Source organism: Cyanistes caeruleus, chromosome 3, assembly GCF_971803275.1.
Source record: "Cyanistes caeruleus chromosome 3, bCyaCae1.hap1.1, whole genome shotgun sequence".
Classification (NCBI taxonomy): Eukaryota; Metazoa; Chordata; class Aves; order Passeriformes; family Paridae; genus Cyanistes; species Cyanistes caeruleus.
In genome coordinates, this window is record NC_141703.1 from 87,777,972 (window position 1) to 87,804,051 (window position 26,080).

At 51.8% G+C, this 26,080-nt stretch overlaps 1 protein-coding gene and 1 long non-coding RNA gene across 4 annotated transcripts; one reads left to right on the forward strand and one right to left on the reverse strand.

Annotated features, from left to right (window-relative positions):
• Positions 1–328: 328 nt before the first annotated feature.
• Positions 329–25,648, reverse strand: ATN1 (atrophin 1). Of its 3 annotated transcripts, none has more exons than XM_086882647.1 (10): positions 25,557–25,648; positions 9,293–9,477; positions 8,946–9,083; positions 8,477–8,590; positions 5,169–7,195; positions 4,746–4,968; positions 3,920–4,637; positions 2,592–2,735; positions 2,153–2,333; positions 329–1,598 (listed from the first exon to the last, which is right to left on the reverse strand). In XM_086882647.1, the coding sequence occupies exons 2-10, from the start codon at positions 9,368–9,370 to the stop codon at positions 1,565–1,567; spliced, it is 3,657 nt and encodes a 1,218-aa protein (XP_086738773.1). In that variant the 5' UTR covers positions 9,371–9,477; positions 25,557–25,648; the 3' UTR covers positions 329–1,564. The 3 variants fall into 3 exon arrangements, with proteins under 3 accessions (XP_086738773.1, XP_086738775.1, XP_086738776.1); XM_086882649.1 differs by lacking the exon at positions 25,557–25,648 and adding an exon at positions 25,110–25,402; XM_086882650.1 differs by lacking the exon at positions 25,557–25,648 and adding an exon at positions 25,018–25,147.
• LOC147654315 (uncharacterized) lies at positions 19,805–23,120 on the forward strand. The gene is made up of 2 exons (XR_015284944.1): positions 19,805–20,210; positions 21,452–23,120. It is a non-coding gene; the product is annotated as an uncharacterized LOC147654315 (long non-coding RNA).
• Positions 25,649–26,080: the final 432 nt, after the last annotated feature.

Below are 26,080 nucleotides of genomic sequence, written 5' to 3' on the forward strand. Positions count from 1 at the left end.
GCCCGACCCACCCAGGGTGAGGGCGAGGGCCGCTTTTCTCTCGCGTTATCTCCCCCGCGGGCCCCCGAACCGGCGCCACTCGTTCGCCCCGATCCGCGCCGATCCCGGCGGCCTCCGCCGCCGCCGAACGGGCCCCGCCGCACCGCCCGGGCCGTATGCAAATTCCTCACTTCCCATTGGCCCGCGGCGCGCACGCCACGCCCCCTCCCCGCCCAGCGGCTCCGCCGCGCCTTTCCCCAGGCGGGTCCCACTTCCATCCTCTCCCGGGAGTGTTTCTGCCCTTCCCGTCCTGGCCCCAGTGAAAAGAAATGAACACACGGGAGTCCCGTTTCTGGAAGGGTTTTTTTTGTCTTTTTTTTTTTTTTTTTTTCCTTTTTTAAGAGCTTCATATATATATTTATATATATAAATTATTAGAATGTGTGTCGGGGCTCGGGAGTGCGTGGGGAACGTCGTTTGGGTGGTTGTTTTCTTTTTCTTTTCCATAGCTGGGTTGTTGGTTGTTTTTTCCTTTAATGGTTAAGTAAATATATATATATATGGGGGACCAATCGAGAGATACAACTGTGAAATCAGAACACGCACGCGGGGGCAAGGGAGTCACAAGTTGCTACATAAAACTGCCACGTCTAATAGGATGTGCATGAGTTAAAGTACATCAATTAGGATGGGTGAAGGGAAAGAGGCAGCCACCATCTTACAGACAGTCCCAGGACACAGTGTTACCGCTCGGCCACGCCAGCTCTCCCCACTGGGCTCAGAGGGGTCACGGTGGTGACAGCAGTCCCCAAAACAGTCTGCTGGCGCTTTGCACCTCATGGCCGTGCCCGCTCCCATCAGCTGGGGAAAGCACAGCCACCGTCCGTCCTGCAAACAGTCCTGCGGTGCTTTGCACCCCGATGGCTGGGACAGGACCCTCCACAGGCAGGAGAGGCCGCTCAGGAAGGGGCCTGGAACGCTTTGTTTGCATCTGAAGGGATGTTGGGAGAATGGGAAGCTGCTCTGGCTAATCTGAAAAAGTTCCATGTTGCTTTTCTGTATCGCTAAGCAGTATCTTACACCTAAAGGGGGGTGGGGTGTTGAGGAGGCATCTTGAAAAAAGGCTCTTCTGGGTTTGCAGTTATTTCTTGGCTGCACCTCCTCCTTGCAGAAGCAGAAAAGGCAGGAGCATCCTGTACATGAAGTCCTGCAATGCTCTGCACTTTTTATTTAATGCAACTGTTCCCCCAAAACAAAGGATGGAGCTGCTGCCACCCTGAATTCACGTCAGTCTTTTGTCTTTCTGAGCTCTGTGCAATGCCGATTCTCTTTTCTTCAGAGCTCAGCTGAAATCGTGTACCGATCTCTTCAGGTCCATTAGTGGTGTTTCAGTCCCTCCCCATTTTCTCTCCTCCACTTTTCCCAGGATGCCATCCTGTTCTTCTTGTCATCATCTCTTGTACTCTACTGCATGGTGGGATCAGGATGTGTCACTTTGCAGCTTCCCCTCCCCCAAGATTTGGTTGATTGATTGCTCCTCTTGAGAGAAAGACATGATGATGTCACACTGACAGTAGAAGTCCATTTAAAGGGGTTTGTCACTTTCCTTCTTCAGGTGGCTAGGATAAAAAAAGAGGAACAAGGTGAGAGTGAAAGGGAAAAAGGTAATTTACTACATTCCCCTGCCTTTGTTCATCTAGACCCACACAACACTGCCGGCTTGGGAAGTTCTGTAGATCCTTGAAGTAGGAGATACAACTGCAAACGTACAACATTGCACCTCTTTCCCAGTGTGCCTCCCCATGCACTTGTGAATGCCTTGCCTGGTAAAACCATCAAACCCTTATAAATGTTTTGTATTTTGGCAGGGGTGTTGGTTAGTCATAACCGCATTGACATGTGTGAAACACATGTAAGTTATCTCCCCAGTCGGAGGGGAGGGGCTGAGACCTCACGAGGGATTAGCCACTGAATATCCACTTGCCAAGTATGACTGTCCTGGTGGCCAGCCCACAGCTGTGTCCCATGGCAAAGCATCCCTGTTCCCGGTGCGGGCTTGGGCACAGTCACCCGCTCCAAGGGCAGTGCTTCCCTGTTCCCACTGCCTGTGCCAGCCCCACACGCGGGCTTGGGCCTGGAGGCGTTCTTGTGAGCAGAGAGCAGCTCCACGCACCTGTAGTAGTCCTCCTGCGTGGGGAGCGGCACGCCGTGCAGAGGGTGGTGGGCATGGAGCCACTGCTGCTGCTCCAGAGCCAGGCGCTGCAGCTCAGCCGACTGCGCGTGCATGGCCTGCAGCTGGTGTGCCGCCGACATGGGCGCCGAGAGGGAGCCCGGCAGGTCCCTGTAGGGTGCGGCTGCAGCCAAAGGTGACACAGAGAAGAGCCAAGTTAATGCCCCATCCAAGGCCCCCGCAGCTCAGTCAAGACCCTGCTGCGCTCCCATTCCCATCCCTGCCCACGTGCAGGACCTGCTCATCCTGACAGCGTGGGCCTGCCCTATGCTCTGTTTAACAGAACTCAGTTTGGTCCTGTGACCCGTCAGGACGCCCCTGCCCCTCGGAACTCTGCTGATGCTCTTTGGAGGAGAACAGCAGTCCCTGTGATTTTCCTTACCAAAAAGCTGGTGGCGCAGCACTTCATTCTCATGTAGAGGGTGAGGCAGGAGAGGGTTGGGGATGGTTCCAGCTGGGTATGGTATCCGGGTGAGGTGTGATCCCGAGGCGAGGGGGTCGATTAGAGGGTGAACCGAGGCTGAGGCTGGGAAGAAAAGATACCACAAGATAATTGTCCCAGTTTTTGTAGTAGGTAACACAGAGACAGGCACAGGGCCACACAAAACAGATATGGAGAGAGAGGGTCAGAGTGTCTTAGGGATAGGATGATTTCACAGCTAAACAACACTGTGTCATCTCCTTCTGACTGTTACTCTTTTTGCCACGTGAACCAGTCTGGCAGAGCTCTGTCCCTACACACCTCAGGAAGAAATGCTGCTCCTTAGAAGTACAGCTTCTTAAAAGTTCAGTAGGCTTCTGCAAGGACCTGCTCTGCAATCAGGTCTGCACCCCTATCATGCCTAGCTGTCACCCTGACAGCCATTCACGTGCACACTTGTACTGGGTGCTTTCTTTTCCAGGTCTTATCCAGGACAGATTCTCTTTCTAGTGGTTTGGACTCACAGCCAGAATAAGGTGCCCAGCCATGGATTGGAGGGAAAATGGACATTCATTTTTACCTTGTGCCATCTCTGAGCAGTTGCAGCTGCTCAGAGCCAGCGCCTGTGACTGCTACCAGACCCCACTGACTGTTCACAGCCCCTGAGCAGGCACAGCACGATTTTCTTATTGCACTGTAGCTTGGGCTTTGCCTCCCTGATATTTTCATCCCTAAACCTTTTACTTTGCTTTCCTGTAGGATGTGGAAATGGAAAGGACCACCATTCAATTTGGAAAAACAGCAGCCTCCAGTTCCTTACATTTAGCCCACCTCCTTTCCCATCCCATCCCACTATCTGCAGCCATAGGAGCAAACCTAAGAACCAACATTTCGTCAGTCCTAAGGACACTGCCAAATCTGTTCTCGCAGGGCTCCCGCTCCCTCTGCAGACTCCAGTCTAAGGAATGCAGCTCACAGCAGCACCACCCAGGCAGTCAGTGGGACTCCAGCCCTTGTACTGCGGCCCCAGAGATCCAGAACAAAAGGACACAGTGCAAACAATTTTGCTGGACACTGATCAGTAGAGTCAATGCCTTTGGTGTGATGGGAGTGGGGGCAAGGAAAAATGACCATGATGTTTGGCTCTTCTGGCTGAAGATCTATGGCCTCAAAGTTTAGTCTCGTCAGCTTTTAGGGTTTCCCAGAGCCAGAGGGAGGGAGCGCAAGGAAGGCACAGGAAGACAGAAATCAGGGCTTTGTACAGGGCACCACCACCATGCGGCCCTTACCTGCATGTATGGCATCCTGCTGGTGGAGATGGAGGTGGGAGTGGATGTGGGAATGCTGATGATGATGAGGTGTCACATTGAGCATCTGCAGCCGGGCCAGAGGGTCATTGCTGAGAGCAGCCACCCGCTCGGCGTGCTGGCGTTCAGCCGCCAAGCGCTCGGCGTAGGACATGTCTGGACGAAGGGTCGGGCCAGCTGCCAGCGCCAGCCTCTCCCGCTCCAAGTGGCCCAGCCCTGGGTGGAAGGGAAAAGCGGGATGAAGGCCGGGGGCCGTCTGCAGACTCAGCCCGCCGTGGCGTGGGAACGGATCCATGGCAGCAGCTGGCACAGCATGGAGCTGCTCCAACTCGGCCGGTTTGACTTCAAAGCCAGGCTTGAGACGTTCACGCAGGTCCCGGTCCCTCAGGTCTCGTTCGCGGGCCTCCCGCTCCCGCAGCTCCCGCTCCCGCGTGGCTGGATCACTGCTGTAGATGGCTGGCACGTTGTAGCCCAGCAGGCCCGGGTCGACGGCGCCCAGGGGCACGTAGAAAGGGTGGTTGCGGTTGCTGGGGGACATGACGTGGGGCCGGGCATACTCGCTAAGGGTGCGCAGAGCCGGGGTGTCAGGGCCCAGGTATGGGGGAACAGTCGCTACAGCACTGCCCTGCTCGAAGGAGGGGCGGTGGGGAACCGGCCCGAGGGACGAACACTCGACCGGACGGCCCTCCTGGGCCATCTTCTGCAAAAGAGCAGAGAGACTGGCTTCAGGGTCCCAGCGGGGAGAGGCCGAGGGGGCCCTTGAGCATCCGCCCCGGCTGCGCTGCGGCAGTGGGACCCCTACACCTACCACACTCCTCTCCAGCTCCCGTTCCTTCTCCCGCTCCCGCTCCTTCTCCCGCTCCCGTTCCCGTTCCCGCTCCTTCTCTTCACGGGCCTTTTGCTCAGCCTCTCGACGCACTTTCTCCACCAAGTCTGCTCTTTTCTTGGCCAGCTTGGAGCCATCAAGGGGCACAAAGTACAGGTCTGTGCGGGAGCAGGAGTTGAAGCCACGGTCCAGGTGCTTGTTGAATCTAGGGATGAGAGGTGAAGCCTATCAGTGCTGACAGGGCTTGTGAGCAGGGATGGGGACACTGTGGGACAGGCACCGTGGGAATGTGCAGGACATGAAAAACATGAAAGGGAGTAGCTGCACCTCAGGTTTGGGGTGATTTCCTTTTCCCTGCTCCATACATCCCTCCCCATCCTTTGGAGAAACCAGTCTCAACCTCACCTGGCTGACTGGCTGGCGTGGCTGGGCACATCCACCACCTTGGGGGGCGGCGAGGGGCTGCGGGCAGGCGGCACGGGGCTCTCCGGGGGCTCGTACTCCTCCGACGGCTCCTGCTTGATCTGAGCAGCGCTGAGGGGGAGCGGGGGTGGCGGCGGGGCCGGGGCAGCCATGCTCCCTGGCAAGGGTGGTGGGGCAGAGGGGGCAGGTGAGGGGGCTTTGTAGCCCCCCGCCACAGGGGAAGAGGCCACCCGGTAGCCAGGAGGGGTGGCTGCACGGAAAGGGGCAGCCGAGGAAGTGGGGGGCGAGCCTGGCTTGTAGGGGGCCGGGGGCTGGAAGGTGGGGACAGGGGAGGCCGCCCGCTTCCCATATGGGGCCACAGCTGACGGCGGTACCGGGGGCGAGACCGTCTTGTAGGGGGCTGCGGAGGGGGAGGCCATGGTGGCGATGACGGTGGAGAGGGTGGTGGCAGCAGAGGTGACTGGAGGGCCAGCCCCATGAGCAGGGGACGGGGGTGGTGGCGGGGGAAAAGTGTAGGTGGCAGGACTCTGCCCCGGAGGGTGCGTGCACATGCTGGGGTAGCTTCCCTGGGAAGAGGCAGCAGAGGAGGATGAGGAAGAGGAAGAGGAGGAGGACGAAGAGGAGGAAGAAGGGGCAGCGGCCGCAGTGGCAGAGGGAGCCTGGCTGTAGGCGGCCTGGCTGTGCGGAGGGTAGAGGCGCAGCCCGTAGGTGGGGTGGGAAGGGTGATGGCTGTTGGACTCCAGGCCGTGGGGATAGCCCCCGGGGGGCTGGGGAGGAGCGGTGGCTGCGGGGGAGACGCCCCCGCTGCTCCCGTGACCGTGGTGGTGCTGCTGGGGCGGCTGCTGGTGATGGGGGGACTGGCCAGGGAAAGGGGCAGCGGGGTGGGAGCCAGCATTGCCCAGGGGGCGGCTGTAAGGGGGTGGCCCCTGGCTCCAGACGGGCTGCGAGGGCAGGGAGGGCTGGGTGTACTTGGGGGGCTGGCTGGAGACAGAGAGGCCGCTGGGCGGGGGGAAGGAGTGCCCATAGGAAGCACTGTAGCTGGGCAGGGGCTGGCCCGGGGAGGGCTGGGGATACTGCGCAGAGGAGCTGGAGGGCGGCAGCGGTGGCGGGGCGTAGGGGTAGCGGGAGGGGGCCAGGGCCGGTGCCTTGTCCTGCCCCATGCTGTGGGAAGAGGGCAGGTGGCCGCTCAGGGCCTGCCCCACCATGCCCGGGGAGCTGGAGGCGGCCACTGCGTTGTTGAGGGGGCGCAGGGCCGGCGGAGGAGGCAGGTTGGAGGAGACGTGGGGGAAGGAAGGGGCCGAGGCCGGGGGGGCAGCCGGGGTGTTGGCTGGGGGTGTCTTTTGAGGCGGGAGCCCTCCTCCTACCGAGGCCAGTGAGATCGGGGTGGTGGGTGGTGGATTGTGCTTGGCGCCGAGGGTCTGCTCACGGGCCCCTGGTGCGGGGAGCCCCCCCACACCACCGGCAATTTTGGCCCCAACCTGGACCACATTGGCCGTAGGGTAAAGGGGAGTGTGGGAGGAAGAGGAGGAGGAAGAGGAGGAAGCGGAGGAGGAGGAGGAGGAGGAGGAAGGGGGAGCAGAAGGGGCAGCAACAGCAGAGGAAGAGGAAGCGGAGGAGGAGGAGGCAGGTGTCTGTGGGGTTTGAGCCTGGAAAATGCGTGAGGCCTGTCCCTCCAGCTGGGCATGGTAACTTCCTGCTGGGGGTGCCTGGGGGTGCACCTCGCCCGGGAGCCCGAAGCCGGGCTCCGGTGGGCGAGCCAGGCCGTCGGGAGGGGCAGCTACCGGCGGGCTCTCGGGGAACAGCGGGGGGTGGTGGTAGGAGTGAGACGGCCCCTGGGACAGCACAGAAGAGGAGTCGGAGTCATTCTCCACGCTGCCAGGGCTGTAGACACTGGGCGAGGTGCTCCTGTTATCCTGGTCAATGTCCCGTGGGTCGCTGCTCATCTCATCGTTGAAGCTGTGGCCATCGAGGCTGTCAACATCGGATGGGGATGGAGGACAGGGCAGCTCCTGAAGTAGGAAGGAGGAAAGGGGCATTATGAGGCCTCCCAAACCACGCGTGACACACATCAAGGAGGTCCCAGAGGACTCATTTCCTGGCCTTTCTCTGCCAACCCCAGCACTAGAAAACCTCACAGAGCAAAGGAGACATTGTCTGGCAAAGTATACATAACACCAGTCTTCCTGCCTCCTTCCCAGTGCTCTCAGGTCCTTCATAAGCATTCTGTGTTCAGGAAGGAGGTAACAATGGGTACCTTGTGTGAAGAGGCAGTGAGGGAAGGCAGGGAGCTGTTACACAAGGCTGAGAGGGAACAGATACAGCACAGGTGATGGATGGGCTGTTGGCCAGGACATGGTATCACCACGGGCATGGAGCAGCACACACCACAGTGCTGCCAGCACAGGCCCCAGACCCAGAACTGCTCTTCTTGCTCTTGCCAAGGAGACCAGCTCCCCACCAGACCCCTATCGCTCTTCCACTCCTTATTTCCAGGAGCTCCCTCTCCTTCCCAACCCTGCTCCTCTCCACCACCTGCTACCTCAGACAATGTGTGTTGGTGATTCAGCAGTCATTATGGGTAAGGGTAACTAACTCTAAGCAAGGGAGGCCAAGCTGAAAGAATATCACTCTTGAGCTGAACAGATTGTCCACATGGAGAAATTGCAGAAGCGTAACCGAGGTAGTTGAATTATAATGACCTCTTAACGTGAGCAAGCATCCCCATGTCTGTAGGCCTTTAAGGCCAGATCCCTGAACAGGTTAACAGGGAATGAAGAAGCACAAGAGCTGAGTCTTCCAACCACCAACTCATCCTGGTGCTCTCAGCATTTCAGAAAAGCCCTGCCACGACTCTGAATGCACATGAGCAGGTTTTGCACGACTGTCACCTGGAACTCATCATGATTTAAGCATCATCCATTTCACACTGCGCTGGGGATCAGAAGGGACCAACTCTGACCCAACCTGCAACTGCACATGGAGCCAGGCTCTTGCCACTAAGCTGGAAAAGGCAGGACACGTCCCCAGCTCCTACAGCATAGCAGTCCTCTGAACACAAGGCAAATGAGACAGAGAGCCTCCATCTGCTCAGTCATCACTCCTGATGGCATTTCTGTAGCCAGGGAGATACTGTTTAGGTTGGAAGAGCTGCAGTGCAAAACCCAAGGTGTCAGGGCTCCCAGTCAGCAGGAACTTCGAGCTGGGCAGGCATGAGCAGCACAGATAGGGAACTGGAGACTCCTTTGCTCTGGACTGGGCACATGCCAGCAATCATAGCAGGGACAGCTCACCTCAGTTTTGGTTTTTTTGGGAGCATTGGTGTCTTCCCCTTCACTCTCCGAGATCTCTTCTGTTCGGCCCTGCTTGCTGCTCTTGGGGGTGCAGGATTCCTCCAACCGGCCCTTCTGCAAGGAGACAAGGAGAACAGAGAGGTGGAGGGTCGTGGGGAAATCTTCCAAACCAACAGGCCTTCACAGACTGCAGCAGGTCATGTGTTGATGACACTAGCAGAGAAACATGGATCCAGGATATGGCAAAAATTAGCCTTAAAAGGGTCTGGTGAGGCTGGACACCAGTTCTTTGGAAAGTGCAAGATGGTGAGGAAGAGAGCAAAGAGGGATTCTGCCCATTTCAGGAAGCTAACCCAGCACGGGTTCCTAAGTGAATCTCTTCTGCTCTGTGTCCCTGGATCCTCAAACGGATCCTACCCAGTCTAGGCAGTCCTTGCCCACCCCACACTTGTGTTGTAGCTAATATTACCTTTGTCGCTTGTCGGGATTTCTCAGCCTTGCCATCACTGCTGGAGGTGCTGACGCCACCAGGGGAAGCTCGACCCCGTGACCTGAGCTCCTCTCGGGGCCCCGGAGTCTCTTTCTTCCGTCCACTCCGCATTGACATCTAAAAGAGGGATCAGTGTGTCAGTCCTGCTTTGCGTGTCCCACCCCTCCTGCTCTGTGCCCAACCTCCTAAAGCCCCTGAACCCCTTTCACTCCACTGTGCCAAACTCATGCCCACAGGAATGGGCACTGCTTTGCAGGGAGCCTCAGTTCCAACCCACAGCTCCGGTCTGGCTCTCGTGTCCCACCCCCCTCTCCCACCTCACGTACTGAGTCCTTGTTCTGTCGTGTCTTCATTCTTTTGGGTGTGGGACCCCCATTCTCCTTGGCCCGGTTTGATGAAAACATAAATTCTTATGGCTCCGCAACCCCCTTCGGCTGTTTCCGAGGAGACGGAGGTGGGCACTTCTGGAAGCGGGGCTTACACCAGCCACCCACTAAGATCCCGCTGAATCCTGAAAGGCAGACAAGCAGATGAGTGGGGAGAAAGACTGAGTGGATTACAGAACATCTTTTTGTGGTTTGCTATAGAAATATGACAAAATTATTATTGTTTCCTTATTTAGAGACTCAAGGATGTTTACCAAGAATGCAATAAACTCTCCATTCAGTGTGGGAAAAGATTTGCCCACTGCCATATCTGATTTCCAATCTATAGGACTGATATGTGTACGATGTGAGGTATTCATTTTTAATGGCTTCAAACTGGGCAGATTTAGATTAGATATTAGGAAGAAACTCTTTACTCTGAGGGCGATGAGGCACTGGCACAGGTTGCCCAGAGAAGCCATGGATGCTCCAACTCTGGCAGTGTTCAAGGCCAGGCTGGATGGGGTTTTGAATAACCTGATCATGTGAAAGATGTCCCTGTCCATGGCAGGGGTGTTGGAAGTAGATGATCTTTAAGGCTCCTTCTAATCCAAGCCATTCTGTGATTATCTACTTCTATGATTCGGGGTCCAATAATGATGCTTTGGAGGATGCAAGAAGGAATGGTTATCAGGATACCCTCCTGATACCCTGCCAGGTCCTCTGGAAAAATTTTAGTATTTTTCTTGGGGAAAAAAAATAACAGGAAAGGGCTTTAAAATGCTCCCAATTACAATTTTTCTGACTTTGTTAGCTCGTCTCCTCACTTGTTGTCAGTGCAGAAAGTTACACCGCCCTTACCTGGCCATGTGCTGTCATTTGCTAGCCCTGTGTCATTTGTAGTTCAGCAAAGTGGCCTTTTCTGAAGGGCACTGTACAGCCCTGCCCTCTCCAGAGCACATCCACATGCACTCATGCACCACCATGTTCTGCATAAAATGTGACAAGTCTTGCTTGGGCTGTTCCATGCCCAAAGTACACAAACAGGTGTGAGACAACACATTATCTTTGCTTTTGCACGACACAATCATCAGCTCTGTTCAGCCTGGAGTGCCTGCCAGGGTCTCCTCCTCCTCAATACATTGGATGTTTCTCAGTGTACCAGACCAAGTCATACCCAGGGATGCAGAGTACATCCTTACACTTCGCAGCAGCAGCAGATTTCTGAGATCCCTCTGGAACAATTTACAGCTTTGTGCCATGTCCAAAAGCATTTTGCTGTAGATATTTAATACCCTGTTCTATCACACAGTTCCTACTCTGGAGTATGAAAGTACCATGTTTGTGTTAGCTTGGGAACTGGAGGAAATTATTCAGAGGTACTGCTCCTGAAGTTAGCTTGCTTGAATCTGGCAAGCTAAAGACCTTTTGTAGTGCTCTGCACTGCATACACATAACCAAAAAGACTTTATCCTTCCCAAGCCTGTTATTGGAGTTGCTATACTCAGCCTCTGGAATGGTCAATCAAAGACAAGGGAATGCGTCCCATGGAAGAGGCACCAGGAGAAAAAAGCCACAACTACTGGGTTTTATTTTCTCATCTGGAAGCACAGAGAAATTTTGTGAATAAGAAGCCTATGGATTTGGGGCTCCTGAAGACCATCCCACACCTGGAAAGATCAGCTTCCAGCCACGCAGTGCAGGGGTAATCTGGATGACTTCCATATCTCTGAGAAGGGAGCTGAAAACAGGGATCTGAGCAAAAGCACCCAACAGGAGAACTCTCAGACCTCCTGTGCAGCCCTGTTGCTGGACTGTGTGGCCCCAGGGTCACTGCTTTCCACTGCCTTCATCTGCCTGACCATGAAATGAGAGTAATGACACCGGCCTGTCTCTCCTGAGGCTCCACATCTTCCCTGACCAATGCTTAGAGAAACCCATCCGGAAGGTACTTAGGAAAATCAGGGGATTGTTTGTTTTAATTCCATTAATATTTTATTTGACCCTCATCATGAAAGCCCCGGGGGGACTCATCCAACATTAATTCCCAGACACATCAATTCATTAAGTGAGACCTCTTCTTTAATAGAAAAATAGCTGATAATGGTTTATAACTGACCTAATGGAGGCAGAGCCCACTCCCAATCCCCACCCGCTGACTTGTTTTACAGCCTCATATTTGTCATGCTTTGGCCTTTGGTTGCTAATTCAGCCAGTTACACTGATGCTATTCTAGATAAGCACCCAGAATCAACATTTCTTACGTGAAACAAAAGGCTGTAGTACGTAAGGTGATCCTAATTTAACTCAAGTTTGACTCACACCATGGTGGCAACCTGCAAGTATTAGCTCAGCTCTGAAGGCACAGCAGCAGGAGCAGCACGCTACCAATGTCACTGCTCCCTGCATTCCACAGGGATACCACCCACGCCTCCCACACCAAAGACGCCAGAGTGATAACGTAGCACACAGGTCTCGCTTCAGTTTTCCAGCAACTCTGGAATGACAATTACCATCTTCTTCCCAGAGAAGCCAGTCAGGGAATTTACATGCAGCCAACAAACGGAAACTTCCCTTTTTGAAAGGGATACCCACTCCATACTTATTCCAACCACTGAATATGCAGTAACAAACAAAGCCAGAAACAAATAGTGATATTTCAAGAGACATAATCAACCACCGAGGGAGAAGTTTCTGTCACTTAGACAGTGAAGACTTCACTAAAATATGTAAGAGAATTGACACACTCATTATTAGGCTCAGTATAGCAACTGTTATGGCCAGATGAGAGGATCACAAATCTGCATTCTAATTTTAACATGTATGAAATCAAAGCTTGCAATGTGAGCCTTTACAATTAGCAAGTTACACCTAACCCTTCCCATCACTGAAGATCCTTGCAAATGTCTCTTGAGGGGTTTTTAGGGCTTCATGGTTTTGGTTAGGAGGTGAGACGTGACAGGGCTGCTGTGGAAGGGTTAACCTTTCCCTGGCCCTGTGAAGCCCTTTTTGGGTTCAACTGAGTTATGAGGCATTGCGAATTGGTATTTTCTGTTTGAGATTCATACAACCCAGCTTGGCTTGGCTTATTGCCCAAACCCCTCCATATTCTCCTGTAAGTCCTGGTGAAGTCCCCTGCGAGCACACACTCAACAGGCATCCCCCATTCAAAATGGATCCTGCTCCTCCTCCTCCCCAGCTCCAAGTAATTCTCCTTCCCAAAGCCTGGACTGTCCTGCACCAGCAGCCAGAAACTTAAGAGGTCCAGCTCCTCTTTTGTTGAAGGACACAGACAGGTTCTCGCCTTCCCAGGCTGTCAGCAATTTCCCAGGAAACCAAACTGGAAACAAGTACATCTCAAATGAGAAGCACTCAGGTTTTACTTCTTAGGCCGAATGTTTGTCCTTGGCTCAGGAGAGCATTTACACATTAGGCTGTGGGTTTGTGGAAATAAACTTTCCTAGATGGCAAAAGAAGCAGAGGAAACAGGAACCAAGTTTCTGGAGTGGTGTTTGAGGGCTTGGCCAGAGCTGTAAATGACGAAGGAGTCATGTGCCCAAAGCACTGCACATGCTGGGGCTGCAGGCACAGGTACACCCAGCACATGTCCAGCAGCAGGGAACCCGTTTCCACTGAGACCAGGAAGACAGGGAAATGCTGCCAAAGCCATGGAGGGTTTTGATGCTTCAGCAGGTGCTCAATGGCTGAGCAAGCCCCAGGATGGGCAGCCCAAGTCCAGGGCTCCAGGCTGCTTGAGAAGGTCAAATGCCAGCTAAGGTCCAGCTAGCCCTCTCTGGGGCCAGTGGCAGCAGAAGGGAGAGATGAGGGCTCCCAGCATCAGTTCCACTTAAGAAAAAGAGCTAACATTATCCCCTTTTTGGTTTGCTTACTACAGACAAAGCCATTTTCCACTAGATGCTAGTCCATGCAAGTTTGGAGTAAGGAGTCAGTGGAATCCCTGCTTTAGCCTAAGTACAGATGTTCTGAAGTGCAAACCTCTTGTCTTCTTCATTTGGGAACTGTCTAAAGTACACAGTGACTACTCATTAAGTCATTTTCTGAAATGTAGGAATCACATCCAAAACCCTACGTGAAATGCAAGGCATTTGGTATGCAAAGGCAGAGACTCAGAAGTCAGATGTGAGAATTAATCTGAGTCTGGTTCTCTGCAATTCAATAGCTCTCTGTTCCCATCCTGTTTTTTCTCTTCCCACTTCTACAAAGGGATGGACTAGCACTGGAGGGAGGACCCAGGGTGGCAAAACGATCACAGCTGCTTTCTAACACATTGCAGATGCTGAAAAGTGCCCTGAAAATAAGATGGAATGATAACTGATGGATCCCTCTTGATGGGTAAAGATCACTAAGAAGAGCAGTATCTATATCTATATCTATATATCTATCTGTATCTATATCTATATCTATATCTATATCTATATCTATATCTATATCTATAAATATATGTATGACTGCCCAATGGATTATGGTCCCAAATATTTTTAACTCCTGTCTCAATCTCCTTCATTTTGTAAAATGAAGGGAAAATGTCCAGAAATGCAATCAGTTTTAACAATTGCGTAGGATCTTGAAAACATTAAGTTTTGTCCCAAATACTGCAATCAGACAACCCGAAGTACAGCATTTCCCAACAGCTAATTACCTGATTTCATGCTTGAACCTTGGCATTTTACTATAGGGCATGATGGAGAGAGGGAAGGGGAAGGGCACGGTGTTCAGTGTTGGACAGCAATGAAAAAACAGGTCAGGGTTCAGGTTGCATGTCACAGTCTTTGATACATACTTGGAGCATGACATTACTGTAAAAGGGAAAATGATTCTGCGAGCAAAGGGATTAGGACACCAAAATGGCTGAATACCAAGATGGCAAACATTTGTGGCTAATACTGGATGTGAACGTTGCCATGACTGGAAAATCTTCTATATTCAGTAAATGTTGTTAAGAATAAATATACAAAAGGTATACAAATGAAAAGTAGTTTTCAAACAAAGGCATTTTTCAGTCTCTTGCAAAATAACTAGAACACTTGTGGATGCAGGGGCTGTGAACTCAGGCTACGAAGTGAACTAATCAAGGAAGAGGACTCTTGCAGTTCACTCTGATATGGGTCACTGCACACAGAGACCCCAGGATCAGAGCACACACCTCCCAGTCCTCTGCAGACCCATCCACAAAGGCTTGGCTGGCACATCCAACCACCAGCAGCCATTGGACACAGTCAGGAAGGGCTGAGACCTGCCCTGCCAGGGAGGTTTGGCAAACTCAAGACAGAAACACCTGCAACTCAAGTGTCAACTGTGACTACTGCTCAGGAGGTCAAATATAAATCCAGTATGAAAACAGTGACAGCTGTCAATTTTTGTTATTTTCTATAAATACATTGATTTCGTATTGGCAGTGTACTGGAATTTCACTGGATTCTTCTGTCTTCAAAATATGGCACAGAATGGGTCACTATGAGATGTGTTAAAGTAAATTTGCTTAATAATATGCTTTCAGAAACTTCACTCTGTGCCAGAGGGTGAACTACACACACTTCTAATACACAAGCTGAATGGACTGTCTCGATTTAGATCTATATATGTATGTAAGAGCTGATTCACAATCTCCTTGTAAGAAGTCACGTTTGAGACCACCTGAGGAAACTGAACATGAACAAGTCCATGGGACTAATGGAATGCATCCCAGGGTCTTGAGGGAGTTGGCTGACATAACTGCCAAACCAGTCTCCGTGATACTTGATAACTGGATTGATGGCTCCATCCAAAGAGTTACAGTCAACAGCTCAATGTCAAAGAGGAAACCTTGAACCAGTGGTGTCCCCCAAGGATCTGGGACCAATACTATTTAATATCTTCATCAATGACACAGATGGTGGGATTGAGTGCACTCTCTGAAAGCTTGCAGATAACACCAAGTGGTTGATAGGCTAAAGGGACGAGATGCCATCCAGAGGGACCTTGACAGGATTGAGGAGTGGAACCATGTGAAACTCATGAAATTCAACAAGGTGAAGTGCAGGTCCTGAACATGGGTCAAGGCAATCACCAGGATCAGTATAGGCTGAGGAATGAAGAGGCTGAGAGCAGCCTGTGGCAAAAATCTTGGGGACACAGGTGGACAAAAAGATGAGCATGAACAATAACAATAACATAACAATGTGCACTTGCAGCCCAATGTCCTGAGATGCATCAAAAACAGCACTGGCAGCAAGGTGAGGGACAGAATTCTGCCCCTTTGCCCCTCACCTGGAGTGCTGCATCCAGCTCTGGGGTCCCCAGCACAGGAAGGACATGGACCTGCTGGAAGGAGTCCAGAAGAGGCCATGAGGATGATCAAAGGGATGAAGCACCTCTCCTACAAGGAGAGGTTGAGAGAGTTGTGGTTGTTCAGCCTGGAGAAGGCTCCAGAAAGACCTTCTGGTAACTTGTAAACTCAGGGAACTGACAGAAGAGCTCACCAAGCCACTGTCCATGATTTATAATCGGCCCTGGTTAACCAGAGAGGTGCCAGGTGACTGGAGGTTAGACAATGTGATGGCAATCCACAAGAAGGGTCCAAAGGAAGATCAGAGGAACCACAGGCCTGTCAGCTGGAACTCAGTGGCCAAAGAGGTTATAAAGCAGATTATCCCAAGTGTGATCCCATGGCACGTACAGGACAACCAGGGGATAAGTCCCAGCCAGGATGGGTTCATAAAAGGCAGGTCCTGCTGGACCAACCTGACCTCCTTTTACAATCAGGTGACCTGCCTAGTGGATGGGGGAAAGACTCTGGGTGTTGGATCAGCAATAGTGTGTCCAGCAGGATCAGGGCAGTGATTGTCCCCTTGTACTCGCACTGGTGAGGCCACACCTCAAATCCTGTGTCTAGTTCTGGGCCTCTCAATTCAAGAAGGGCATTGAAGTGCTGGAGCATGTCCAGAGAAGGGCAATGGAACTGGTGAAGGGTCTGCAGCACAAGTCCTGTGAAGAGAAGCTGAAGGATATTTAGCCTAGAGAAAAGGAGGCTCAGGGGGGACCTTATCACTCTCTACAATTCCCTGAAAGGAGGCTGTAGCCAGGTGGAGACAGGCAACAAGTAATGGAACAAGAGGAAATGGCCTCAAGCTGTGCCAGGGGAGGTTCAGATTGGACATCAGGAAGAATTTCTTCACTGAAAGGGTGGTTAAGCCTTGGAATGGGCTGTCCAGGGCAACAGTGGAATCACCATCCCCAGAAGTGCTCAAGAGATGACCAGACACGGCACTCAGTGCTGTGGCTTAGTTGACGAGGCAATGGTTGGTCAATGGTCGGACTCAATGATCTTGGAAGTCTTTTCCAACCTTAATGATTCTGTGATTCTGAGATTCTAAGTATATAAAGGTGGATTATAAGAAAGGTAGAGAGACTGTTTTTACCAGGGCCTGCAGTGACCGGACAAGGGGCAATGGTTTCAAACTGAAAGAGGGAAGGTTTAAGTTGGATATAAGGAACAAATTCTTTACTATGAGGGTAGTGACACACAGGAAGAGGTTTCCCAGAGAAGCTGTGGAATCCCCCAACCTTGGAAGCATTCAAGCCAAGTTGCAAGGGACCAGGAGCAAACTGGTCTAGTGGAAGGTATCCCTGCCCATGGCAGAGAGGTTGTTAACTGGATGATGTTTAAGGCCCCTTTCAACCCACACCAGTCCATCATTGTATAAAATATCCTAAAATGATGCCAAAATAACATCTCCCATGCTAAAAAGAAGCTCATCTTGAGGCAACAGCTTCAATCCTTCTTATACGTACTTGTTGACAAGTTCACTTCTCAGGCTACCTATGCACTCCTTCTCTGCAGTAAAATAATAAATAAAAATTAAAATGCTCACGCTCCAGGAAAGGGTGCCAAATAGGAATACTAAAAATAACTGTGCAGAGCGCTGGCAGCCTTAGGAGATAAAGCTAGTTTACATTTTATTAAGCCTATATTAATGTTTTGTTTTCTTAATTTTGCACAACCATGAGGAGCAAGAATGCTATTTTGAGTATGAAAACTCTAATTCTGGAACCTCCATTCAAATAAAAATGTATCTGAGAAAAAAATTCTGATTAACAACGAAATAACAGAGCTAAAGCAAGGTAATAAATAATAAGAACATTCATGCATTTAACAATAGCTTAATTTACAGCATAGAAGAAGATATTAATTTTTGCAAAAGCAACTGAAAATAAAGTTTGATTCACTAAATGAAGGTTAGATGTACTAAAGAAGGTTATGTTAATCATAAAACAATTCCTGAGGGCACAGTAAAATGACTGTTAAGTATGTAACAGATTTACTTAAAAATCCCAGAAGAATCATTCTGTCTCCCCTGGGGAGGTCTTCCAGATCTCTCAGAGATACAGGCTGGCAGATCCAGATCACGAAACAAAACACACTGGGCTCTACCTTCTGCAAGTGGGATAGAGCCTACAGATACATGATCCAGAAGAAGGACACACCACACTCTCCACTCACTATTTAATGAAGTGCAGAGTCTTCTATATTTGCAACACCTGAGCACACCTTACATGTGGAGCTGTTAGGGGCCAAGGGTCTACTGTAATACCTCGCACCCCTCTTTTGATAGGCAGACATCCCTTTGCTAAGAAGGCAAACCAAATTACTCAGAGACACCACAGGATGGTTGCCCAGAGACTCAAAGGAAGATGCTAGCTGGAAGGGACATACGGACTCTGAGCTGACCAGAGCAACTCAAGAGTAAAATATGCCCTTTGGATATAAGAGGCAGATCCATGAAAATGGCACCTTGGCATCCAGAAGCCCTTGAGAAAGCAAACTGCATGCTACAATTTCCTGAGGAGACTGTCACTATGCCCCCACAGAAACCTATGGCTTTCCCATATCTTGAAATGTGTGTGCAATTCTGCTTCTTCCATGGGAACTAGAAGGGGCAGTGAAGAGGCACGACAGAGTGGGTTAGACATCTCTGTCCAGAGAAAAGATTATGGAAGTAAGGATGTGACTGGGGACCATAAAGCCATATATGAAAAATAGAGGCTAGGTATGAAATAATTTTTTTACTGTCTTTTCCAGTACAAATTTGATGACCATCAAACAACACTACAAACACATTCAAAACTCACTAAAATGAAAGAGTAGCTCTAGAAACAGGTGGCTGCAGAATTTCCAATTAAAGGACACCATGGGTGCTAGAAGGTTCTGTGTGTTTGATGGGAGACCAGAGAGTTTCATTCAAGCGAAAATCACTGGCACTTTCTGAATAGCTAGAAACCTTATCTGTCTATGGCAGGTCCTCCACTGAAAACAGCTGGGAGCTGTAAGAGTATCAGAGGAAAATGGCACAGGATTGGATTAGATTAGATTAGATTAGATTAGATTAGATTAGATTAGATTAGAAAATGACAGTATTAGATTAATGGTTGGACCCATTGATCTTGGAGGTTTCTTCCAACCTAAATGATTCTATGACTTTGCAGCTACTGACCCAAAGGACACCCTTTAGACTCTCTGTTTCTAGCGATTCATGACTGACAGCAAAGGCAACACGAGAGCCACGTGTGCCAAGGGCAAGCATGTGAACAGAATGAAGATGGACAGACACACCCACAATGAGAGAAGTGAACTGGGGCCAGGGAAATCGGCACAGGAACAATAGTTCGGCAGATATGAGCCGCTGGTAAACTTTGAGTCACTCCTAGGCTTGGGATCCCACAGCTTCTCCTTGGTCTACAGGACTGGCCAAGTGGGATGATGCTGCCCTCATCCCTGAGGCTTAAGAAACAAAAACCCCATGGTGTGTCCAGGAAGATTTGCCTTGGAAGAGGTTGCTGGAGGTCTGACTCAAACACCCTGTTCACAGCAAACAGCAAAGCTAGACAAGGTCATCACAAGCACCTCAGAGAACTGAGCATCTCCACCCTCCCTGGGAACCCGTGCCAGCGCTGAACCACCCTTGGGAAGAAGAAGAGATTTTGTCTTACACACTTCACCAAGCTCATGGTGATTTTAGTCTTTGTAATTTCATGAAACCAGAAAACAAGAGGTTGTGGATAAATCAAAGTCTTCCTGGTCATGACACAGTGAAGAATTACAAGTCAAAAGCATTCAAAATTCTCCGTGATCCCAAGAGAATTCAAAGCAGGCCATCTATGCTGAAGTGCTGCCATCTATAGAGATGTACAACCTGCCTTAGCAAGCACAGACACAGACCTTTGCCTCTCAAGTAGGCACCCACTCAAGAGCCCAGAGACTGAGCCCAAACCAGACTCAGACTGCCCTCTCACAAGAAAAGGCACCAGAGAAGGAGAAACCACAGCCTGAGATATTTTTAATGCCTTGGGTAATCTCTGTAAAGCAGCATGTGCCAACCTGTGGGATAAAGCTTGGTGCACAGCTATGGCACAAGCATGACCTGTCCCAAAAAAAAGATGTCACACACGGATCCACTGTCACAATGCAAGACCCCATCAGTCAGAGGCAATGGCAGCCAAACGTGGAATATTGCTGGTAGCTGGTGAAGGCACCAACTGAACAAAGTCTTCAGAAAGCTGAGTAAAGGTGTGCAGGTGAGGCAGAGATGGTAAATGACGGCATGGAAACTCCGGCACAGACCACTTGGTGTTACTGCTGCAACGGGGTCGCGCAGCCAGACAAGTGTCTTAAATAGCCAAGATTTTTACATCAAGAACAGAAGAACCTAGAATGCTTCCAAGGATGAAAATCCAAGGATATACAGAAGATCAGAAAAGACCTCGTAATTAGTGGCTGGAACATCAGTTCTCAGCAGAAGACTTCTAAAGCGGCTTTTCCTGAATGAGTGAAATCCACCGGTGCACAGGGAAAGGAATATTCTTCAGGAGCAGGAAAAGAGAGGTGACTTTTACCTGACTACATATAGGATTAGTAAGGCAATTATGGGAGTAGTGCATGCCATTTTTACCTGTGTACTCCAAAAAGGATGCTGACAAATTGAGAAATGTGATTAACTCCTCCCCCTTATAGCCTTAAGCTGAATAAATATCGCTTACCTGAGAAAATGTTAAAAGGAGACTTGAAGATGGCCTATGAGCACCACAAAGTGAGAATATTTCTGAGAGCTCTTTAACCTACACAACAAAGACCTGCAGGTCCAATGGATCTAGCTAAAGCTAGACAAATCCAACACAGGAATAGTGCAAAATTTGAAAAGCGGGAGAAATCAATCACTTGAAAAGCTTGCATAGGAATCCACCGTATCACTGAAATTTTTAAGGGTTTTATTTTATTTTATTGTAACAAAAAAAAAAAAAAAAAAGCTCTTTAATATTTTCTGCACAGACCAGTCAGTTGATAAGAACAGGTTTTTCAATACTAAACTCATTAGTAGTCATAGAATTTGGCCAAAAGGTGATGGGGTCCAGCTAGTTCTGGGTGAAAATGGACTTTGAAAGCAATGGTCTAGCAATGTATGAGGAAAGCCTGATGGATAACCATGACTGGATAAACCATTCTTCATGGAGGGTGGGCCCTCTTTATGTGTCTGGCAAACTCTGAATAATTCTGAGGTAAATCACTTCATCTGTTGCACTGCCTGAAAGAAAAAAACCAGCAGTATATCCAAAATACTGTGCTATAGATACACTTTATATCCAATACAGTCTTCTATATATATCAATATAAAATTTAATAACTATATAACATTATATTTTATCTAAGATATATTATACATACTATCATATATATTGTGATGTACACACACACATAAATATATATATATATACACACACAGTAAATCCAATTCACTGTCCAAACAGATGAAGGTTGCTCAAATGCAACCTTCACTTAAGTGATCTATAGCGCAGAGAGACCTTGTGGAAGAACCAGGCTATCACCAAGTGCATTGTACAGCAAGGAAGTACAAGACTAAAATTTTCCAGCTAAACTATCTGTGATGAAGAATGTCACCAGGGCAAGAGACATGAAGTAAGATTGAGAGCAACCAGCTCCCCTTCTTCAGCAAAGCCCAGACAGACCATCATTGGCTGAAATTGCCTGGAGAAGATATTGCATTTAGCCTTTGGTTTGTAGGTGAAAATACTGCCACAACAATCAATCAAACATTGATATTTTTACAGGAGGAGACAACAACAAATCAGTGTTTGCTGCCACAACACACACAGAAAACAGACGGTCAGGAACTTCTGCAGAGCTGGGAGCCAGGCACTGCTTCTGAAGGGATCACTTCCTCACAAAGTTGACTTCTGTTAAACTCAAAGCATGGCCAAATCCTTATCCCCAAATGTTCGAAGCCCAGTCAGGCTGGTAGGGAGGTGAAGCTCGAGCGACTTGAACTGGAAACACCCCCCGCTGTTTCATCATTCTCCATACACACCTCCCTGAGAACATGGGCTGCGGGCCCACGACTGCCCAACACGTGACTGGAAGGACAGAAAGATTCTCCAGTGGTGGTCTCAGTGTGACAAAGAACAGTGGGACGTGTACCTGGCCAACCTGGCAACACACGCCTTGCACACTGCTGAGCCTCAGCAGGTCAGGGCTCCTCTCTGAGAGGGAGCATCTCGTGTTCATGTTCAACCATCCGCTGTGACCAGACTCCAGCAGGGACCACAGGAATTAATTCTGCAGAGGATACCTACCCTAGGTGCGCTCACTTGGTTGAGAGCATGACTTTTTCAGAGATCCCTTCACTTTTCAACAGTCAGAACTTGTGTTGCCTTCCCCTTCAGCCTTTAAGAAGTCTGTAAAGCATTGCTGTTTTGTACTTAAGCAGACACAGTCTTCAAGAAGTACAGATGGAAGAGATGAAGTGATAAACACAAGAAATATATTTCATACTTCCAAACCATGTCCTAATGGAGGAAGAATGAGACCAGAAAATCCAATGAAGGCAAGAAAATAGTTTATTTGTCCAAAGGAGATTGGGAGAAAGAAATTAAGTGGGGAAGATAAAGCCTGATGGAAGAGAAAACCAGATTCTCAGAAGAAAAGGCATTACACATGGAAGAATAATATAAGATGGATAAAGATTCAGGTAGGTATCTAAGGAGAGGCACAGCTGAACATGTGCACAGACCAATTCCAGCAATTGCATTTGCAAACATATTACACCCCAGACCTGGTAAATAAATAAACTTTCCCTACACAGCTCTGTATTCCACATGGACTGCTCCTCTCAACTCCAGCTCCATCCCCAAGAAAAACACTGATGAACACAAGAGAGCTCCAGGACAAACTGGGAGTACAAGGTGTACAAGGAGTGACAGGAGCTAAACTTTGGGAAGAGAAAAACCTGCCTGATGCATTTCACCCACAAACAAAACTGGAATGGAATATTTCAGTTGGAAGGGACCTCCAATGATTATCTAGTCCAACTAGACTAGATGCTCCTCCTCCTCCTCTTGAACAAAACAGATCGGGTTGCTTTTAGTACAGCAATTTCGCCATGCTACAGAATCACAGTTCCTCGCACGACCATTATCATTTTGGAAGTACACCCACAAGAAACATCATCGTAATTCCTTCTTCAGGCAAACCTAAAGGTGAGAATGCAAGAACCTTTCAGAGGTATCGAAGGGGTGCAAAACCCAGGGGAGGAGGTAAATGCATATGAAGAGAGGTAAAGGCAGGTCACTGCAGCAGGTTAAACCTGTTCATCTTGTTCATTAAGATTTACTGCACATTTAATTTTCAAATGTTTGGGTTTTTTTCATAGTTTCCAGCAAGAACCATGGTACTACGAGTTCACTCTTTGGCCATGATTAAAAAGCTCCATCATGAATCATATCTGGAAAAGTCTGGTTTGAAAGATCAGGTCATTCCTAAGTTGGGGAAATACACAAATGATTGATTGTGCCATCAGCAATGACAGACACAAAATAACACAACATAACATTAACAACTTGGCAGAGAAACAGGGCAAAAGAGAACAGAAATAATTCCAAATGAACAGTTTGATCATTCACATTTACAAGTGTCCCATCCATGGGTAATGACCGTGGAGCTCCAGCCCCTCAGGAATGTGCATGCAGCACGGCAGTGATGCGCAACACCCTCGGGTTTAGAAGAAAAGAGAGTCCAGCTTTCAACTCAGACAGCTGTGGGATTCTCTAGTGGGAAGTCAAGGCTGAACTCTGCAGCTTTAGGCAGCACACACCTGAAGGGTGTGTAACCATGGTCCAGCACTCAGGTGGACACAAAATGCATTTCTAACTCCCCCTTCGCTCTCCTGCTACACACCTTAGAATAATGGCCCACTACTTTCTCCTCGCTTTTATTAAGGCTGGAAAGCATAGAGGCTCCTGTGCAATCCACCCAGTACAACCAAAAATAATGACAACAGATTTGGGTGCCAAGCTCGGTAATGACATGCTGCTTCTCAAGGCACAGCCCTGCAAAAAACAGACCCTGCGGACAAAAGCCGTACAAATTCTTACAGTAGCCATCCTGGCAAATGAGTAATCGGCTGCACAACTCAAGGCAGCCACGGCACTGAGGCAAACGCAAGGAAAGACACTGCCCATCTGGAAAGCAACTTCGGGAGCGTACAATAGCTATCAAGGCAAAACTCCACGGCGAGCAAAGGCAGCGTGCAAAGTAATGCCACGGTGACCAAATGGCTGCCACTTCAACAGCACAGCGGCCACTCGGCAAAATACAGCCGCCAATTCGCTGGGCAACAGCAGCGGAGCCGGCCACAGGCCAGCAAGGCGGAACAGCCACCGGCCCCATGGCACAGCCAAAAGGGCAATGTGGCAAACCCAGGTGCCGCTTCTTCAGAAATCCCGAATAACAAATGGAATCCAGCCGGACACACCGAGGGATCTCGGCCGCTTCAAGGGGAGCGCAGCCACCACCCCGATGCCACCCAGCCGAAAGGGGTCTCGCCAGCGCCCCGGTCCCCAAGCGGCACCCTGGCACGTCAGAGGAGGGGGCAACGGCAAGGGGCGAATCCCACCCGTGCCCGCTGCAGCCACGGCGGAGGAGCCGGCACTCTGCTCGGTGCCCCGATGGGAACGTTATTCCCAGCTCCTCCTGCCCGCTCCCCGGCCGCACCTGGGGAAGCGGGGACAATACGAGTCCCCCCCGCCGAAGGCAGGCGGGCGGGCGGGCAGGCAGGGCGGGAGCCGGTCCCTCTCCAGCATCGTGCCGCCTTCCTCCCCGCACGGCGCCGGGCCGCAAACTCGCAACTCCCGCCCGCCCGCGCCCCCCCGGGCCCCGCGCGCCCCTGCCCCCGCCGAACTTCCCGCCGCAGGGAAGGGGGGCTCCGCGGGCGCTGACGTCACGCCGGGCGCGCGGCGGGGGGTGTCCCCGCCCCGGGACCCCCGCGGCGGGCGCGGAGCCCCGCGCGACCCTCGCCCCCCGTTCCGGAGGGAAGGCGCTGCGCCGCCGTCCAGCGCAGCCGAGCCCCGGGCGGGCAGAGAGCCCCGGGCGGGCAGCGCCCCCCGGCGATGCCGGAGCGCCCCAAACCGCGGCCGGGACCCCCGCCCCGCCGAGCCCCCCGTATCCCGCGGCGCTGTCCCGGCTCCTTCCCGGCCCCTCGCCGCATCCGCGCCGGGGCAGGGACCGCCGGGGACCCTTCCCCAGCGCCGCGGGGGTTAATCGCACTCTCGCCCCTCCTGCCCCCCCCAACTTTGGTGTTCGCCCCCCCGCGCCGCCTCGCTCCCCATCCCGACAGACGGACCGGAGGGATAAAATCCAGCCGCGAAAGAATGCAGCGAGTGGGCGACAATGACAAGCGGGGCGGGAGCGGCTGCGAGCGGGCGAGGGACTCACCGGCGGCTCCTGAGGGGAGGTCGAATGAAGGGAGGAATGGAGGCGGCGAGGAGCGGGGGGCAGGGATTTAAACGCTGCCCCCCCTTCTTTTTTTTTTTTTTTTTTTTTTTTCCCCCCCTTTCCTCCCTCCTCCTTTTCCGCGCTCCCTCGTTTCCTCTCGCGGCTCCGGAATAACCGGTCGGTGGCAGGGACTGCGGCTCCGGGAGGGGGGTGCGGCGGGGAGCGGGGCCCCCCCGCCCCGCGGCTCTGTCGCCCCCTCTCCCGCCGCGCTCAGGCGCCTCCGCCTGCGCCCCGCCGCCCTCCCATCGCTCCCACCGCTGCCCGCCTTAGCCACCTCCCATTTCCGAAGGGCCCAGAACGAGCCCCCTCCCCCGCCCCCCTGCTCCGCGCTCGCCGCCGCCCCTCCCCGCGAAACACCCCCCACACACAGCGCACCCCCCAACCCACCCGTGGGCAGCGTGGGACGGGGGAGGCGGAGACGCGGGCGAGCAACCAGCCCGGCCCCCGCCCCGGCCGCGGCCGCGCCCCGCACCGCTGGGCCCCCGGCGCCGGCACAAAGGCCGGGCAAAGTCGGGGAGAGAGAGCCCGGAGGGGCCTTTTTGGCAGGACTGGCCCGGGGCGACCGAGGGGTGGGGGGGTGTGGGGGGGGGGGGGTGTGGCGGCCGGCCGGGGCTGCGGCGGGGCCTCCCGGGGGGCGGGGGCGGCGGCCGCCCGACGGGCGCTCATCGGCGTGCGGCCGCGCGCGCATCCATCCCCCCCATCCCGCTTCCCATCCCCCGCCCGGTTGCCAGGCAACGGCACAAAGGGAGCGCGAGCCTCGTGCGGGGGCCGCTCCGCGCTGTCCGCACCGGGCTGCGGGGCCCCCCCGGCACACGCACACACACGGCACCGGCAGCGGCGGGATGCGGGATCCGCCTGCCGCGGGCCTCGCCCGAGCGGCGCCACATCGCCACCCCCCTCCCGCAGCCGCC

Bases quoted from the DNA above. Each gene is read 5' to 3' on its own strand.
- ATN1 (XM_086882647.1), bottom strand. From the start codon at position 9,370: ATGTTTTCATCAAACCGGGCCAAGGAGAATGGGGGTCCCACACCCAAA. The intron at 2,736-3,919 runs GTAAGGGCCGCA...TTTTCTTCCCAG, and splicing joins GCAGGATGCCATACATGCAG to CCTCAGCCTCGGTTCACCCT. The intron at 1,599-2,152 runs GTGCGTGGAGCT...TTTTTATCCTAG, and splicing joins ACGCAGGAGGACTACTACAG to CCACCTGAAGAAGGAAAGTG.